The sequence below is a fragment of the Aplysia californica genome, unplaced genomic scaffold (assembly GCF_000002075.1).
Source record: "Aplysia californica isolate F4 #8 unplaced genomic scaffold, AplCal3.0 scaffold00469, whole genome shotgun sequence".
Lineage (NCBI taxonomy): Eukaryota > Metazoa > Mollusca > Gastropoda > Aplysiida > Aplysiidae > Aplysia > Aplysia californica.
Genome location: NW_004797739.1, coordinates 208,624 through 228,696, shown reverse-complemented (window position 1 = coordinate 228,696; position 20,073 = coordinate 208,624). Strand labels below are relative to the sequence as shown.

At 38.1% G+C, this 20,073-nt stretch overlaps 1 protein-coding gene across 1 annotated transcript in view; it reads left to right on the top strand.

The window, feature by feature from the left end:
- Positions 1-20,073, top strand: part of LOC101848837 (dynein heavy chain 3, axonemal) — a gene marked incomplete at its 5' end in the record, with an annotated part of 135,539 nt that overhangs the window by 38,531 nt on the left and 76,935 nt on the right. The window contains 22 exon segments of the mRNA XM_035971600.1: positions 804-905; positions 1,804-1,902; positions 2,313-2,452; positions 2,943-3,033; positions 3,952-4,019; positions 4,393-4,621; positions 5,093-5,245; positions 6,167-6,305; positions 6,671-6,869; positions 8,095-8,203; positions 8,767-8,886; positions 9,551-9,721; positions 10,679-10,816; positions 12,100-12,243; positions 12,663-12,827; positions 13,723-13,857; positions 14,530-14,617; positions 15,079-15,209; positions 16,223-16,323; positions 16,923-17,037; positions 18,190-18,323; positions 18,795-19,064. Of these exon segments, the coding sequence (XP_035827493.1) occupies positions 804-905; positions 1,804-1,902; positions 2,313-2,452; positions 2,943-3,033; positions 3,952-4,019; positions 4,393-4,621; positions 5,093-5,245; positions 6,167-6,305; positions 6,671-6,869; positions 8,095-8,203; positions 8,767-8,886; positions 9,551-9,721; positions 10,679-10,816; positions 12,100-12,243; positions 12,663-12,827; positions 13,723-13,857; positions 14,530-14,617; positions 15,079-15,209; positions 16,223-16,323; positions 16,923-17,037; positions 18,190-18,323; positions 18,795-19,064 (3,041 nt within the window).

Sequence of the window (20,073 nt, the reverse complement as noted above, 5' to 3'; positions counted from 1 at the left end):
GGGGAGGGGGAGACATAGTCTGATGTGGCATAGGGATAGAACTGCTTTGATATTATAATACTGAAAAAGAGAAAATTACAGGGATGGATTCTGTCTGGATATTTCCTTTTTCATCTTTTTCAAGTGCCAAATCTGAAACAGGTATCAGTGATTTTTCTGGCTGGATGCACTCAAAAAATTGTATTTTATCCTGATCTTCTTCTACCTTTCTACAAGAAGAGTTACATCGAGGAAGGGTTGTGGGAACGGACTCAACCTTTGCTGAGCCGTAAAGATTGGCTGTAAGGTTACTATAGTTATAAGTGGAGACAACAATGATTGGACAAACAAACAACCTGCCAAGTTGACCACTATGCATTCATTGCCTGCGACCATAACAATTTCAACAGCTTATTTAGTTATTCAAGAAACTTTCATTAACTTTGGGACAGAGTTGGGGATGGGGGGAGGGGGGGGGGGACTCAAGCCCGTGAGACCTTCAATACCCACTGCCACTGTGAATGATGGAGTCTTACATTTAGCAGTCAATATGCTTCCAAAAAATTCCCACAGTTTTTATAAGTATGTGCGTGACAGCAGAAATGCAGCCTTGTTAATTTTGTCTGAGGTGATTCTTATGTTTTGTTTCAAAATGACAAGTTTTGTCATTGAGTCATCTGAGACTTGTCCAGAAAGACATGGCATGTTTCAAACTGATCACATTCTTTTTTTTTTAGACAGGTTTTGTTATTGATCTGTCAGAGACCTGTGCAGAAAGACACAGTATGTTTCAAATTAATTACATAATTTTTTTTTTGTCTCAGGCTTTGACGAAAATGAAGGCAGATTGGGAGAGCATGCAGTTTCAGTTTGTGCCTTACAAGGACTCGGGCATTTCCATCTTGTCCTCTTTTGATGACATCCAGGTATTTAGTGGCCCTTCCCTCTTTGTGACCATGTGTACATCTTCCCCTCCCTTCTGCATCAGTGTTTGTTCCTGCTTCTTCCCTCTTCCTTTGCCCCTCCTCAGTACTTGCTCTAGTTCTCTCTGCTTAATTCTTTTGCCTGCAGACTTCATTTTTGAATAAACTGTTTATTAGGTTTTTAAATTAATAACCCACCTCATTTTGTTTTCAACTTACAGTTTATTTGTCAATTTGATTTGGTGATTCTTGAGGCTTCAGTTGGGCTCCCCCCCCCCCCTCCACTGTGCATACTTGTGTCTATATATCCACCCCCTCCCTCCATTCCTCCATCATATTTTTTCAAACTATATAATTCTTGTGTGAAACGTGATTTATTTTAAACAAGCTGCAGACGTTATTGGTAAGACCTATTGCTTTGCTGTAGTCATGTTTTATGGTAATGGCTTTGCAAAACATATCTTAGTTTTTATTTGTATGAGAAATTATAGCATTTTCCTGGAATGAATCGACTTTGTCAGGGTAGCCTCCATACCGTGTCTGTCATCAAAGATTTTACGCTGTGCTGACTTTACTTGATATCTCAGAGAAGCAGGATCCAATGAAGTCTTATATTAAATTACTCTCAAAAGGCTGAAATGCAAGTTAGCTAAACCGCCAGACCACATCTATATCGAACAGATAGCTTGGTGTCGCATCTGTCTAGGAATGCATGTGCACGGGTGTTAGTTAGGCTATTGAATGTTTTGATGTAGCATGCTTAATATTTGCAGAATGTATATTTAAGAATGCCATTTGATGAATATGTTTATTGATAATATGTCATATTGGTTTGTTTCAGATTTTTATGTAATTTGTTTGCAGAGTTTAATCTGCTGTTGGTCCCATGTTTTAAATGTAGGTTCTGTTGGAAGACCACATTGTGAAGACTATGACTATGAAAGGCTCACCCTTCATTGGTCCTTTTGAGGAAGAAGTCAACAAATGGGATACTCTGCTGGTGAGAACTTTAACTTTCTTTGTCCAGTTGTTGTCACTTATTATTTATATGTGTAGATGGAGTTCTTAGAGTTCCATTTTGTGTCTTTGAACAAACAAAAAATAAATTATAAATGAAAGACTAATTATGGTACAGTGTCAAATGTGTATGTTGCTTTAAAGTATTTGTCATAAAAACTTTTATTGATTAATATTTGTTAAAAATGTTTATTTTGAGTTATGCTTTTCAACATTTCAAAAACGATAATAGTAGAATTAGCTCTAGAAACACGCTATTTTTTTTTTCTTTTAGTTATCTTGTAGTTGTACTGTATGACTCTGAGCTTTGTACTGTAAAAAAAGATAGAAGTAGGACTGTATTTGCACTTGAGCTACAGTGTTTTTATGTCTCACTGTGTATTTATCTTGCAGCATCGCATGAAAGCCATCCTCGATTCCTGGCTACGGGTCCAGTCTGCGTGGCTGTACCTAGAGCCAATCTTCGGCTCTCAAGATATTCGCAACCAAATTCCTGTTGAAGGAAAAATGTTTGAAGAAGTGGATGACCACTGGTGAGTAGGGATCACTTATCTGTTGCTGTTTAGAGGGCACAGATATAAATCTGAGTAGGGATCACTTATCTATTGCTGTTTAGAGGACACATATAAATCTGAGTAGAGATCACTTATCTTTTGCTGTTTACTGGACACAGATATAAATCTGAGGAGGGATCACTTATCTATTGCTGTTTAGAGGACACAGATATAAATCTGAATAGGGATCACTTTTCTATGGCTGTTAAGAGGACACAGATATTTTTCTATTTTGCTCTCATGTTTGTGTAAGTAAAAATTGTAAGCCTTACACTGTTTTTTGGTGATGCTGAAAGGTGCATCTTTGGTAGAGCTTTGAGAGGGTGTAAAAATCGAAAATTTTCAAAATTTGGACTTAAAACGGATGGCTTGCGACAGTGAGGACATACGCCGTAGTGCATTCAAAAGTGTGACTTCTCATAAAACATGTTCATTTTTTTTCCTGAACATCCTGTTTGTCTCCCCCCAGGCGTCAAATGATGCTCCAGGCCGTGGACAACACCAGGGCCCTCGTGGTGGTCTCTCAGGACAACATGCTGGAAAAACTGCAGCACTCTGAGGTACCGTATCATGGAGTGGTCTTTGGTTCAAGATTTCAATACAGGCAGATCCGTGATTCTGCAGAGAGTCATCTACATTTAATATCGTATAGTCACATAATTTTAGCAATGATTCAAGCGCTTTAAGATGAGAGATCTAGAAAAAGTGACATGGGAGAGAGAGAGAGAGAGAGAGAGAGAGAGAGAGAGAGAGAGAGAGAGAGAGAGAGAGAGAGAGAGAGAGAGAGAGAGAGAGAGAGAGAGAGGGAGGGAGGGAGGGAGGGAGGGAGGGAGGGAGGGAGAGAGAAAGAGAGACTGATCTGGAAAAGAAAATTATGGTCTGAATGTGATCAATTTTGCTGTCAGTTCCATTCTCTTTCCTTGCTGGTGACAGTGTGTCACTTACTACACCTTGGAAATGATTTCTGTATCAAGTAGGGAGTCAATCTCAAGCTAGTCAAACTCTTGAAAATGCCATGGTAAAAGATGCTGATTCAGTGATATAACATTCAAACAAAAGCAGCAATCTTATATGAGATCGCAAGGAGAGATGGGATAAGGACTTGGGTTGCAGTGCAGGAAGTTTTGAATGAATTCATAAATGAATGAATTAGTATATTCTATTTTTCATCAGCTTTTGCAATATTATTGGGAAATACTGCAATAATAGATTTATTTGAAATAAAAATGATAAAGATCACTATATGAGAAAATGTTTTAATCATCATACTCGATAACAAAAGAACAAAAGTCATGATCATATTCAGGTCCATATGTTCATGTGTTTTCATGTATATTTTAAAAAATACATCTGAATTAGATATTTGAAAGATTTTGGTTAATGAAGTCCTTTTTGTTCTTAAATGTTTGAACATTTTCATTTGGCTTATCTTCAATATTACTACACTCACTGATTTTTTAACTTTATTTATCTTTCAGTCAATGTTGGACGACATTCAGAAAGGTCTGAATGATTACCTGGAAAAGAAACGACTTTTCTTCCCAAGGTAATGACATGACTCATGTGTGTATACAGATAGCTTTTTTTAAGGGTATAAATAATTTTTTTCAAAAAAAGGGAGAGTTATTAAAATCAAGGCAATATTAGTAATAGCCCCAGGTGAGTGTTTGGTGAGCGCCCTGTTGTGGTTTGCTCCTTCAATCTTTCCTATTGTACATCTATCATCCCTATCTTACCTCTTTCTTATTTGTGTTTGTTACTCTCTTGTAACACCTCTAATCTTAAGCACTTATATGACCTTATTGTGTTGCAGATGCTGTAAAACACTTACTAGAACATAAACAAAAATTAGCCTCAATGAAAAAGGATCAAACTTTTATAATTGTAGATTTTTTGTTAATCCCTATAATTTTTTCCAGGTTCTTCTTCTTGTCCAATGATGAGTTGCTGGAGATCCTGGCTGAGACAAAAGACCCACTGCGTGTGCAACCGCATCTCAAGAAGTGTTTTGAGGGTATTGCTTGCTTGACCTTCACCCCTGATAAGGTCATCACCGCCATGGAGTCGGCTGAAAAAGAACGTGTGGAGTTTGCTCGCATGATTATCCCAGCTGATGCTCAAGGACTTGTGGAAAGATGGTTGCAACAGGTGAGTGCTCAGGGTGGTAATGGAAGTGGAGAAAATGATCAGTAAAAAGAAAAATCAATTTGCTTTTATTTTATTTTTGTCGGATAGATATTTGGTAGTTTTTGCTTTTGTCAAAATTAAACAACCTTCTACATGTAGATATGGAATAGGTCTTTTCAAAGACAATAGTGGGACTGAAATGAGGTTCTTGTTCAATTACATGGTTATATACCTCCTTAAGTTCAAGGTTGTAAAAGTTCTGAGAAAAAATTAATAATATAGTCGAACCTGTTCTAACAGCCACTTTTATAAGATAATCATCTGTACATGACCACTTCCCATATTCACCCTTGAATATCTTTTGTATTATAATGACACTGTGTAAGACGTCTAACTGTATAAACAACCACTTTTCTCCTCAACATCAAGTGGCAGTTTTAGACAATTCTTATTGTTTTAAAAAGTGGCAATTTTTGTGTGTTCTTTTTTCAGGTGGAAGAGGTGATGAAGCTCAGTTTGAGAGAGGTGATGGGCAAAGCAGTGAATGCGTACCCAACCACCAAACGGAATGAGTGGGTACTGCAATGGCCTGGTCAGATTGTGTTGGCAGCCAGTCAGATTCATTGGACAGCTGAGGTCACTCAGGTGAGAGAGAAAAGATTTGCCATTAAGATGCTGCTTTAATAAGATTGTTAAGAGTTCTGAAAGTCATGTCGTGTAAGGTGGGCTGACAAAATGAGTTGCTTCTCGCAATCCGTGAATGGAGATGTCGGCTGAAAATCAACACAAGGGTCAAATTTGTAGACTTTCAACTGATGCCATTTTCTTGAAGTCTAACATGTCTTTATATTTTATACTTATAAATTGTTCAAATTCCATCTATAAATTTTAGGCATCTTTTTCCATAGGTCTAAAATCTGAGAAGCAACTCATTTTGTCAGCATGCTTCACAAATATAATACAACAATAATATAATAATATGCAAGACTTCATATTTTTGGAATTCTATTAACCTTCCAAATTTGTTCATGCATAAAACATTAAATTCAAGTTGGCATAGACACTTGCATTTATATGATTAACAAATGACAGCTTTTACTAGAAGCAGATAAAGTTGTTCCGAGACCATGTTGTGACTATCTGATGAAGAATGGTTGGAAAAAAAAAAGAGGAGGGGTATCGATGTTGGAATTGAATAAAAACTGCGATCGGAGAGAGATGCAAAAATTTGGACTGTGCCTCTGTAATAATTTAATATTTATCAAAACAAAAGAGTTAAAAACAAAAGAATTAAATAATTTTGGGCTTACTACCTTAAATATTCAATACAGAAAAATATCCACAGATAGTCATTTTCATGCCAGACTTGGCCAGATTTAGGATTAACCCATATCAGCTATTTTGGGCATAACCAAAATAAAAATACAGGTCACATGGATGTGTTGTTTTGATATGGTAGTGTTTTTTTTATTTATCAACTTGAAATGCATGAGTGATGAAAGAATCCAACTGCCATATTTTCAACTTTGTCTCATTTTCACTGATTGCTTGTTTCATTTGATCCAGGCCATCAGATTTGGTGGACTGAATGCTTACCTGGCACGTAGCAACAAACAAGTTGAAGAAATCGTTGCCATGGTGAGAGGAAAACTGACAAAGATGGCAAGAATAACGCTGGGTGCTCTCATTGTCATTGATGTCCATGGTGAGAACCTTTCCTTTGTCATTGTCAGTGTTTGCATTGTCTTGGTTGATATTTGTCCTTTGATCAATGATGATGGTGATGATGATGATGATGATAATCATTGTTTTAAGTATGACAAGAAAGACAAGAAGTTGTTGGAGACTTACGTAGTTCTGAATTTTTTAACATTATGAAATATGTCCACCATTTTGACATTATCATCATCATCATCATCATCATCATCATCATCATCATCATCATCATCATCATCATCATCATCATCATCATCATCACCACCTTAACCATCATCATCATCATCAACAACACCACCACCAATGTCCTCAGGTCATATTTAGTACAGTCTGAATGTTTTTGTTTGTGTCCAGCGCGTGATGTCATCAACAACCTCTACCAGATTGGCACCTCCAGTCCCCACGACTTCTCCTGGATCTCCCAGCTGCGTTACTACTACGAAGATGCTGCGTGCAATGTGCGCATGATCACAACGCAGGTGGCCTATGCCTATGAGTACCTTGGCAACTCCGGGAGGCTGGTGATTACACCACTCACAGACAGGTGTTACAGGTGAGGTGTTGCATATCTAAGTTATTGGCCTACTTGCTAAATAAATATTTATTAAAAGGCAATACTGCCGTAAGCTGACAAAACGCCTTTTTTCTTCCACGCAGTTTAAAAAAAAGGAGGTTTTTTGTCAGCGTAATCAATTAAAAATGAGTTTTTGCAAAATTTGAATTCTAATTTTGTCAAAAACTAGTCACAATTTCAATTTGATTTTTTCACACAAGTAGGGTAACTGATCAATCTTTCAATTTAGCAAATAAAAACATTAGGCACCAAAATGAAAAAAAGCGTTTTGTCAGCTTGGGCAGAATAGTTGTTTAGTTAAACTTGTTCATAATTTTAATAGTCAAACCTGCTCTAATGGGCATCTGCCAAAGACAATATTTGCAAATAACCACTTCCCACTTCCCCCCTCGCATTTTAAAAATATTATAATGACACTGTCGAAAAATTCCACATGTCTAAGACAGCCACTTTTCTCCATGACAATGGGTGACTGTCTTAGACAATTTTGTCCGTATATCTTTTTTAATTTTAATTAGCATGTTTGAAGATGCAAGTAAGGTTTCCTAGGGAAATAGCCGAAACATTGTCATGGGAAGATTACTTGATATACACTATCAAGGAAAACATTAAGAAGTAGATTGGAAGAGGCAGCCCTGAAACCCTGCAGCCTGGTTAAAAATATATATAAATAGAGAACTGTGCTATCAACAAATGTTCCTTTGAGTGATGGGCTTCTCTAATGCTGGATTGGTTACGGTTTGATGAAATATAAAGTCTCAAATTTGTGCAACATTGAAGGAATAATGCACATGTAAGCAGCCATTCATGGTATGACAACACAATTGATAACGATATGCACATCACACTATGAACATAGGAGAACACGGGGATCAGATGGTTGGACACTGGGGTGTTTCCTTGAGCAAGACATGACACCCCTAGCCCAACAAACAAGACACTGCACAGTGGTGACCAGCAATGGCATGGTTGTGAAATTGTTCTGTATTAGTGTAATATTGTGTATTCATGTATGTATGTGTATATATGTATTTATGTATGTATGTATTTATAGTGATGGAAGGATGGATGGATGGATAGGTGGGTGGATGGATGAATGGATGGATGGATGGATTCAAACCAAATTGCCCCTCTGGAATCAATAAAAATGTAATTTATTTATTTGTTTTATTATTTATAAGAACATATTATTATCCTTCTCCAGAACTCTGATGGGTGCCCTGTTGCTCAACCTTGGTGGAGCCCCTGAGGGGCCGGCTGGGACAGGAAAAACTGAGACCTCCAAGGATCTGGCCAAAGCTGTGGCAAAACAGGTGGGTTTGCAAGAGCGGGGTGATTATTTTTATGTTAGATTTCAATGTTGTTCTGAGAGAACAATGGGCGGGAGATATTTGAACACAAAAACAAAATGAATCAATAACAATATTCCTGGGAAATACTTCTTGATTAGTTCCCTTCTTTAGAAATTTCTAAATGATCCGTTCTTTTTTTCAAAAAGGTCTGAAAAGAGTTGTTAATTGAATTGCTTGATACAGCCTTATTCTTTACACTTCTTACTCTGTCAAACTGATCTATTATTAAAAGTGAATTTTGTACTTTTTTGGGAGGGGGGCAAAAGTAAAGTTTCCAAAAGTAGTGCTTATTATTTTAATCTACACAACACGATGCACTCACACGCAGAGTTTTAATAGCTATATAAATTGTAAGTTGGTGATACTGTTTGGTCTTTGCACACATTGGGTATATTATAATATGCTCTTTCGTGTGTTACTGATACAAATGTTGACTCGCTGTACAGTTTCAAAGTATACGCTTATGTATGAATAGAAACTTTTGTAGTATCAGAGACAAATATAGTAATTAATTTTCTCTCCAGTGTGTTGTCTTCAATTGCTCTGATGGCCTTGACTACAAAGCTATGGGCAAATTCTTCAAGGGTTTGGCCCAGTCAGGAGCATGGGCCTGTTTTGACGAGTTCAACAGAATTGAGTTGGAGGTAAGCTTATGCAAGGTGCAGATTTCATGTATTTATTTTAACTTTTGACAATGTGTGAATAAGTAGCTTTTGAGATGTGAATACTGACTCAAATTTGAAATCTTATTTGGAATTTTTTGGCTAAATTTTTAAAGTTAAATGGCTGGCATCATAGTTTGTATCTTCTCTGAGCTGTTGATTAAAAAGTGGCCAGTCTGTTTCATTTAAAAATTAATACTCTACTTATCCACTTGTTGTGTTCTTTCTTTCTTATAGAGTCTTCAGCATTTAGTGTATTCCCTAGGCCAGGCGACGGGAAGTCAGCTTAAGGTCTTCATCGTGTAATACAATTCACTTTGCATTTCTTGGTCATTTTTCCTACAAGACTGTAATGCCCAACATATCTCAGGAAACTATTTGCCATTTTCTTAGGTTTTTTACTCTTCAGACATTAAATTTGTTTAAGTCTTATTTGGAGTGTGTAAATCATCTTTCAACTCTCCAACTGGTGACCTTTTTTTTTTACCTGAGGATGAATTCAAGATTCCCCTATATTAAAATTAAACTGTCCAGGATGTCCGCTTGTCTAAGACAAAGACAACCTTATCACTTCTCTCCTCAGCAATGGATGGCTGTCTTGGACAGTTTCATCTGTATTTCATTTGTTCCTATGCTCTTCCTCCAGGTGCTGTCTGTGATCGCCCAGCAAGTACAGACTATCCAGAGAGCTATCATCGACAAGGCCGTCACGTTTGTGTTTGAGGGCACAGAGATCTCGCTAGACCCAACCTGTACCATGTTCATCACTATGAACCCTGGCTACGCTGGACGTGCAGAGCTGCCTGATAACCTCAAGGTGAGTTTATGGAGTTAAGTTACAGTTTTTTGGGTTGCTTTTTTTTAAAGAGGACAGATCTATCCACTAGAGATAATTGAGGCTATAAATGAAAGCCTCATCAGCTTCTATAATATCTGTCCCGCTTTGTACTCAAGCACAAGGCCAAAAAGTTGGGAACAGATGCTAGGCTTTGATTTAGCCAAAAGGCTAGGTTGAGTTGCAGTTAATATTAACTCCTTCACTACGATTCATCGATTATTAGATACACCTACCATTGTCAAACTACGAAGCATTTAGCATTAGAAGCACTTCAGTTATGTTGTGTCAGAGGTGTAAAAAAAAATCACATCAAAATGGGAATGAAGTTATGTAGTGAACAAGATTAGCATGATACTTTTCATATGTTGCAAGGGAAGAGATTCTGATCAAAGCAACACTTGAAAGGTGAAGAAGAAACATAACACACTGCAGAGTACTCTCTTATCTTTGCTAACTTCAAGGTATTGTATGGCACCTAATGTATTATATTAGTGGTATTATATGGACCTAAAATATTGATGTTCAAGCCATCCTCTGCAGAGTGATTCAAATAGATTCTAGAGGTCGGGGTTCAACGGTTTTACTGGGTGAAAGGTTCATCTGTATGGAAATGAATACACATTCACAGATGAGGGTGGTTGGGAGATGCTCTGGTTTGGTTTGCTCCTTCTTTCCCATCAAACGTCTGTCGTCCTTATCTGTCCTTTTTTGTGTTTGTTACTCTCTTGTAACTCCTCTAATCATCGGCACTTGTGGGACCTCTTTGTGTTGCATGTGCTGTAAAAGTCTTATGAAAACTTAAAACATTCACATATATTGCTTCTCTCATAGATTTTTATGCTTCTTAATTTCCCTTTGGGACAATAAAGTATTATCCTACCTTATCTTATCTTATATTATCTTATCTTATGTCATGGATGTTTTTTGTATCACCAGGTGTTGTTCCGTACAGTGGCCATGATGGTTCCGGACTATGCTATGATTGCTGAGATCTCTCTGTACTCTAATGGCTTTGTCAACTCTCGGAGTCTGGCCACTAAGATTGTGGCCACCTACAAGCTGTGCTCTGAGCAGGTTTGTTGGGGTGGGGTGGGGGTCAATGTTTTCTCGGCTGTTCCATAATGTCATGTTGCTGCCATTATAGCGTAAGTCAAACTAGTTCCTCTCTTCATGGCGCATCATTTTATTTGAAATTAAAATTTTTCGATAGTGCTATGCCGTTATCATGAATTTAGACATTTTCATATTTAATAACAAAAGTGGGGTTTGAAACAAAAAATCAGGTTTTCTTGATTATCTCAAAAGTGCAAAAAAATCAGTTAGGCTATATTGGCTGCACCATGATGAAAGTAAGTTGAAGATGGTCAGTGACTTTGGAAAAAATCACTCAATCAGGTCTTTCAGTTACTTGCAGTGATCCAGTTGGGATAAATAAGTTGAGATATGACAGAGTTAACACTTTTTCGGAATTTAGCTTTTGATGCCTCTTATGCCTGCATAAATGGTACAGCAAAAGACCATTCACCTGCAAAATCTGGATGCAGAAAGAAGCGAACAGAGGTTCCCCTATATTCTCAAAGTGTATGCATTTGTCAGCTTCAGGATGATGTTCACAAAATTATCAACACATACACTGGAGTCTTGCTGTAGAGATGTTATTTTTCATTCACTATGTATACAGTCATAAAGAGAAGCTATAGATATATATCAACTTGAGTTCAAAGCAAACATAGTGTAGCCTAAGAAAAGATCTGGTATTTAGAGACACTACATTTGTGTAGCTTTGCACTATACCAGTACTTGGTTTTGCTTACTTTTTTGGATTTTTGTAAAATTTTAGTTTTCTAAGATGTGAAAAGTATGGCTTTTTCTTGCCGTTTGTACCTCCTGCATCATGCACACAGGAATAACAAGCTACTAGCTGATTTATTTTTATTATTATGAAAAGAAAAGTTCTTGGTTTTATTCAAACACACAGTAGGCTTATCACAAAGTGACAATCTGTATGATAATGTCCATCTCAGCACATGTTGTCTTTGTTTGGGTCAACTTGTATTGTGTCTCAACTACTTCTTTTGGGACCTGTAGGCTATGACTGAGAAACGACTACTCAAACTAGAGAGCACTCCAGCATGATTGAAGAAAGTCAAGTTTCTATATCGATCGACATTTTGAGTGGTGTTATTTTTGTTCTGAATAAAAAAGAATAATTGACCAGAAAACACAATCACAATATGAACTGAAGTTAAACTTTGCTGAACCTTCAACAGTTCCTTATTCAGTTGTTACTGTGTAAAACCTTTTTTGACAGGTTTTATGACCATTGTCTCTTATGTGCACTTTTGCTCTATGTCCAGCTTTCATCTCAACATCACTATGACTACGGTATGCGAGCTGTCAAATCTGTGCTGACTGCAGCAGGCAACCTCAAACTCAAGTACCCAGACTTTGAGGAAGACGTTTTGGTGCTGCGCTCCATCAACGACGTCAACTTGCCAAAGGTGAAACAGTGTTATGTGTTTGATTCATTGTTTAATTATATTGTTTTTTTTCTCTTATGATTTATTTATTGAAAGAAAATTGTTTTACTTAGAAAAGGTACCAAAGCACCTTAATGGTCAGAACTGGTATTCATAGTGATAGGGGCCTTGGAGCTGATCTTTTATGGATATAGATGGCCAATTGTGTGATTAACCTCATGCATCAAATTTTTAAATACTTATATGTGGTTTTGTTTTTAATCCGAGAAATGTTTATATCACTTCTGTGCTTCTCATTTTTGTGTTGGGTTGGTGCTGACCAATACAGAGTGAAAATGGACTGTGTTAATGTTATGAAGCTTCAGAAGGAGGAAGGGCAAAGGACAAAATAAGTGGACTAATGGATACTGAAATCAATTGCTTTTTTTATGTTTCCACAGTTCTTGTCCGACGATATTGAGCTCTTCAAGGGCATCACCTCTGATCTTTTCCCTGGTGTTACGTTGCCGACCCCAGACTACGCCAGCTTGGAAAATGCTTTGAAGGAGAAGATGACAGAATCCAATCTTCAACCCGTGCCTTGGTTTATCACCAAAATCATTCAGGTATTCATAGATGATTTCAGGTGAAAGTTGTCATTTATGCATTTGATAAGTAGTCCTCAGCACTGTAGTAGCTTTTGCTTAAGTTACCTGATGTTAATTTATCATTACATTTTGACATTTTATAGTTTTATATCATTGCTATTGCAAAACAAAATTATGAAATTATGAATATCTTTGTTTGACATTGTGATAAAAATGACAATATGCCTGCTTTTCTAAGGCAATGATCCATATATTTATAATCAGAATCCCTCTACCTCTTTCAAACGGTTTTTTAAAACTTATGTAATTTTTGCACTTTCTCCCAAATAGTTCTTTTAAGGAAGTTTGACGATTATAAGTCCTACAAAAAAGTCTTTCCCTTTACATCTTTCTTCCAGAGAAGCAAAGCTGTGAACTTAACTTCTTATATTCATACGTCTGTTTACTCTCAAAAGAGATAATTTTTGCCCACAGTTGTTTCACACTTCTTTAATGGATAGTGCTTTTTTCAAACCATCTGTTGTCACCCATAAATATCTTCTTGCTTTTGAGCAGTTTAATGGTTCCCATTATTTTATGTTTGGTAAGGTGTCTAACTTGAGTTTAAATCCTTCCCCCCCACCAAAAAAAAATAAAAACAAAAATAACAAAAACAAACAAACCCCCTGCCCCTCCCATCACACACGATTTCATAATTTCCATAACAATACGATGTACAATGGAGTCCGTTTAAACCAAAATCTTCTGGATCGCCAGATTTTGTTTGATTTGTTCAGTTCATTAGTTTAGAGATGTCGCTCAAACAGAGGGACGAAAGAATGGGGACTTTATTTCTTTCGGTTCACCGCTGTTTTTGGATTAACCTTGTTTGGTTTATGTGTACTCTACTGTATTTGGTTTTGGCATGTTTCAGATCTATGAGATGATTCTGGTGCGGCATGGACTGATGATTGTGGGAGACCCATTGGGTGGAAAGACAAGTGCCTTCAAGACTCTAGCAGCCAGCCTGGGCATGTTACATCATCAGGGCCTCATGGAGGAACAGCCGGTCAGTGCTTACTTGACAGAGTATTGTAATATGTTTCTAGCTGTCACGTATTATGCTTAGGTATTGTAATTTCCGCTCTGTGTGTGTGTGTGGATGTGTGTGTTTGTGGTTGTTTATGGTTGTTTGTGTGTGCGTACGTGGGTGTGGGGGTGGGGGTGGAAGAAGGATATTTGTCTGAAACATCAAAGGTAAATTTCTAGTATTTAGGCTAGTAATAGTAGACTGGTGCTGAAATATGAAGTCGATGTGTACATGTTTATATCATTTTGCTTGTCATAAGTGAATAAGTACAGGATGGTAATGAATTGTACGTTATGAGGGTTTTAATGGGGAAGGGTGGGGGTGAGGGTAGATTAAAAAAGTAATTAAATTTATTAACAGTGGATTGCAAATAATTTTACTTTGAGTCTTTTGTTGGCATCAACTTCCACTGCTTTGTGTCATTGATCTTGCAACAGAATTTGTTTCTTTTTTCTTGTTGATAAAGGACTCTATTCTATTACTTTATCACAACCATTAACATTTTATCTGATTTGGCACCATTGTTGTTCCTGCTATTATATGATTATGCTTCTGAGCTGATGGGCAAAATCCCACGAGCTGCTTGACTGTAAGTAGCAACAAACTCAGTGTCTAGAGTTCTGAAAATGTATGATTTGTCTTTGTTTGCAGGTCATTTACAGCATTATTAATCCCAAAGCCATCACGATGGGTCAGCTGTATGGACGTTTTGACCCTGTTTCACATGAGTGGACAGATGGTGGGTGCAATTTTATATCTTATTTCTGTGCTGGGAAGCTGTGATTTAGAATAATGAACTGTTATTGAAATTTGTGTATACTGAAATGAACAAAATGCAGTCGAACCTCTAAGTTCATGATTAACCATGTCTCATGTTCCCATCTCTTTTTTCTTCACCTATTCCATTGGGTATCCATTTGTCAATAAAGACAACATAGTACTGTACGCCATGGTTTTTGTATGCTGTTTATAGGCAGAATCTTGTCCCAAACTCACCATCTAGAAGTAACATTTTGTCCCTCCTCTGTAGTCTTGAAGCAATACTTTGTCACCTCTTGCTCATAATTGTTGGTCTTGAAACATGATTAGAAGAAATAATGGACAGATTTGCTTTTGTTTTACTTTTTCAACCTCCAACAGAACATTACCAAAAAATATCATTGTCTATGAATGATTAAGAACATCATCTTTTCTGTGTAGGTGTACTTGCCAACACATTCAGAGAACATGCTTCAAATCCATCACTAAGTCGAAAGTGGATCATCTTTGATGGGCCTGTGGATGCAGTGTGGATTGAGAATATGAACACAGTGTTGGATGACAACAAGAAGGTAAGTTTACCTTCCATCTTTTCTTTGTTTTTTATTTGACCTTTTAAGGACAAAGATGAATAAGAAGGAACTCAGAAATGGGCTAGGGGAGATTTGTTTGAGCGTACAAAACTAGATATCTAGTGCCTACCTCTGTGTTTTCCACTGGAACTTATTACTAACATTCCGTAGCTACAAGTGACGCAAAGAATAAAGTTTAGTCATAAAAAGGGTTGAATTTTGAAGAGCAGAGAGCTCATAGCAGTATAGTAGTAATTTTTAATGTGAGCATTACTACTTAGTTTGTTTTGATGACATTGTTATAATGAATTGTTACTGTTTTGAAGTAGTAATGTTGACAAAACAGGAAAGAGTGTACCTTTGAATGAAAATGTTGGAGGATGGGATTTGTCCAATAGAATTTGTGTATGCACCATAACTTTCAATGTTATTCCTTTGTTTTCTTCTCAAAATATTTGTCCAAGTGCTAACCTGAAGTAAAGAGTGAGACATAGTCCCTTTTTAGCTGTAAATTTGCAGTTATGTCGAACTCTTTGTTGATTTTTAACGGGCTCACAAGTGAACTCAGAAGAAATATTGTGTGGGTGGCAGGAGGGTGTGACTGGGTTAGAAACTGTTAATTGTAAAGCCAGAGTTAACAGAATCTCCCAGAAGTAGGTAGTAGTTGTAGTAGTAGGAAGAAGATGAGGCACTATTTTGTCTCATCAGATCATAGTGTTTGAGCTGAAATTTTTTACACTCTATATTCTGTGATAATACATTCTAAGTTCCTGCTGATATCTTTCAAAATGTACTTTGTATTCCTTTGTTCATCTTTCTCTTTTCCAGCACTAAATTACCCCTTTAATTATCAATGGGCTTCTCTTTACCCAGGCTAAGAAACAATGTAAGTGGTACTGCTTCTCTAAAGGATTCACAAATATAGTCAAATAAAGACAAATACTTAAACCGCTCAATTCTGGACCACTTTCAATAATCATATGTCCTATCGTTATCCTCTCTGAACCTCCCAGCTGTGCCTTATGAGTGGGGAGATCATCCAGATGAGCAACACACAGAACATGATCTTTGAACCCCAGGACCTGGAACAGGCCTCTCCAGCCACTGTCAGCAGGTACACTTACTGATGGGCATAATGTGTTTTTTTGAGACATTTATACATACATACATATACAAATACACATACACACACACGCACACACACACACACTCTCACACGCACGCACACACACACACGCGCACGCACGCTCGCATGCACGTACGTACGCACGCACGCATGCACGCACGCACGCACACGCGCACACAAACACACACATGCTCATATATCCATAATATTTATACCCAGTCTTACACACACAGGCACATACACAAATACAGACACAGACATGCAGACACTCACACATACATTCTCATTCGCACACTCATGTTCATGTGTAATATGTATGTGCTCATATGTGCATACATGTAAAAAATTAGAATAACACTCGACATATCTACGTATTTTTTGTGCGTGTGATAAACATTCCTACGTAAAAGCCACACAGTTTTAAATGGACTTAAAGGTTGTTGAGCCAAGAAAAAAGATTCAATAAGTATAAAAATTTCCAAACAAGTGGAAAAAATGCTGGTGGCTTTGATTTAACTATTTTGTCGGGTGCCTGATTTCATTACAATGCCACAAAATATACATATATTATATGTAATGTTGCCTAGATGTGGCATGATCTACATGGACCCTCTTCAACTGGGCTGGGAGCCTCTGGTCACCTCCTGGATGAACACTGAACTGCCAGACAACATCAAGCCAGAACAAAAGGAGATGATTCAGGTATTTGCTCTCTCTGACTTTTCATGTCTGTCTGTCTGTTTGTCTGTTTATCTGTTTGTCTCTCTCTCTCTCTTTCTCTCTCTCTCTCTCTCTCACTCTTTCTGTCTCTTTCCTTATCTGTTTGCTTGACCTTCAATTTGTGTGTGTCTTTCTGCTCTATTTCTGTCTCTCCCTCCCTCCCCTCTCTCTCTCTTTCTCACTCTCTCTCCCTCTTTCTCTCTTTTTCTCTTTCTCTCTTTCTCTCTCTCTCTCTCTCTCTCTCTCTCTCTCTTTCTTCTCTCTCTCTCTCTCTCTCTCTCTCTCTCTCTCTCTCTCTCTTTCTCTCTCTCTATCTGTTTTATCTGCCCTTCTGTCTGTGTGTGCCTGTCTGCCTCTATTCAGGACTCTCCCTCCCTCCCTCCTCTCTTTCTCTCTCTCTCTCTCTCTCTCTCTCTCTCTCTCTCTCTCTCTCTCTCTCTTTCTCTCCCTCTCTCCCTCTATCTCCCTCTCTCTCTCTCCTTTCTATTTCAGGGAGTTGTTTCACTTTCCTGTGCCTAGCAAGTATATTTTGTATTAATATGTTATATTCCTAACTGATAGACCCTCGAGTGTATCCCCACAATCATCAGTGGAACAGTTTGTCCAAAGTCGTGAAAAACTGAACCCCTGTGATGTATCTCAAGAATTCCCCCCCCCCCCCCGCTTCTTTAGAATAGGGTATTTGTATGTTTCTTTTTTAACTTAATAATTGTACATCCAAGTATTAATGGGCTTTGTGTATGAGAGAACAAGAGAAAGAAAGAGAGAAAGAAAGAAAGAGAGAAAAAGAGAGAGAAAGGGGGAGGGAGGGAGAGAGAGAGAGAGAGAGAGAGAGAGAGAGAGAGAGAGAGAGAGAGAGAGAGAGAGAGAGAGAGAGAGACACAGAGAGAGAGAGAGAGAGAGAGAGAGAGAGGGGATGTTAGAGTGAGAGAGAGAGAGAGAGAGAGGGGATGTTAGAGTGAGAGAGAGAGAGAGTTAGGGAGGGAGGAAAAAGAGAGATAGGGAGGGAGAAAAGAAACAGAGAAAACAAGAGGGAGAAAGTATTAATTGCACTCACCTATCAACCTTTTGAAACTGAAAAGAAATTCCTTCCCATTTACTGACCCTTGAAAATCCCAACTTGTCTGTTCACAGCTGCTGTTTGAGTGGATCTTGCCTCCATGTCTCAACTTTGTCACCAAGTCTTGCAAACACATCCTACCACTGCAGCCCATGCACTACACAGCCAGTCTGCTGAAACTTTACTCCTGTCTCATGGAGGATGTCAAGTAAGTGGATCAAACAAGTAGAGAAATAACATAGGTGTCAACACGTGGTGGCATCAGACGCTCGCCAATTTGGGGGCATATAGTTATTTTTATCATACGATAGCCTCTTTATTTGTCTTGCTTTTGACGAAAAAATGAGCGCCTGATTTCATCACGATGCCTCACAAATCTTACTAGGTTTAAGCGATTGCTTTAGACTCATTTGTTTAATTCTTAGTTGTAGTTTGTCAGCAAGTGCTGACATGTTTTGTTTTTACTGCTGTGCTTGTGTGTATATAATTAATGTATGGTTGTGAAAGTTCCTCTTTATGTGGTTGAACTTGTTTTTTTGTTACTGTTTCTCTTCTCCTTCTTTAGTTGTGACTCTAATGGTTTCATAAAGGATTCTGTGATCAGCATTTCTTCTTTGTTGCCCCATAGCTTTATGGTATCCTTTTCATGGTAACCACTGTCTTCTTTTTTTTTTGCTAGAAAACTTGGCAAGGATGACGATGATGATGATGATGATTTCATCGAGGAGGAAGGAGAAGAGGCAGAGCTGGAGCCCACGGGAGACTTGCCTTCTCTAGGGATGGATGAGAAGAAGCTGGATGAAGAACGGACGAACATGATTGTTTCTTATTTCTTCTTCTCCGTCGTTTGGGCTGTGGGGGCCACGCTAGACGCCAACTCCAGGATCAAGTTTGACGAGTTCTTCCGGGCCCTCTGTGATATGGACAGCGCCAAAGACAAGTACCCGAAGTGAGTCACAATTCTGTTTTATTGTTCCAATAAAAATGTTTTGACCATTCAGACCCAAGTGCACACCTGAGTATGAAATTTTTTTAATGTAGGTGTTTTTGCTGTCCCATCAACATAATCAAGATCATAATTTAGAAGGCGGACTTCCGACCCTGCTTATCACGACCAACCTGGGCTGAGAGGGATACAACATCTCAGCATAAAGACTGCGAGATACTCAATAAAATTTTCTCCCCACTCAGAAATTGAACTAAGGTCTCCTGGGTACGACTGCGAAGCACTTACCTGCTACACCATAGACGTTGGTCACTTGAATGGGTAATGCCTTAACTCTTTATCTTTGGCAAGCCGCTCCCAGTGGCTCGCGATCGGACCGACTGCCGGTAAGCCGCTGACAGCGACTCGGGCACATTCCTTTGCGACGACTTCGACATCATATTACATTTCTTCAACTGCTAAAAACAGGTCTCTTTTATCGGGATTTCATTCATTAGGTGAGAAACTATCAGAATAGAATCTCTTGTTTTGATTTAATTACCAATTTAGTGACATTTTCGTCATTTTTAGATTTAGTACCAAAAAAGGGCCCAGGCATAGTGGGTTTACTCCCCTCTGAGATAAAGAGTTAAACCTTATGAGAACTGAATGGAAGCCGCCATATCCACTGTGGTCAATCTAGTGGTGGACGTAGGGGAGCTCAGGTGCTGTCCTGAAGACTTATGTGACTGGGGCACAAAGGGTTAATGTCCTTTAGGTCTTTTTTTTTTCAGTATGATGGTAGTCACAATTAGTGCTGGATCCCGGTATCGATTCCGTTCGCTGCTCGCAACTCCCACTTCCGGGAATCAACTCCCAACTCACTTGGGCAACTCAGTTCAACTCAGTGCAATTCAGTGATTCAGCAAAGGTTTTCTACTATGAATATTAATTCTTTAATCTTAATTGTTAAAATGTAATGAGCCCACGGCAGTTTATGATGCCAAAACAAAATACAGCCAGCCTTTCTATG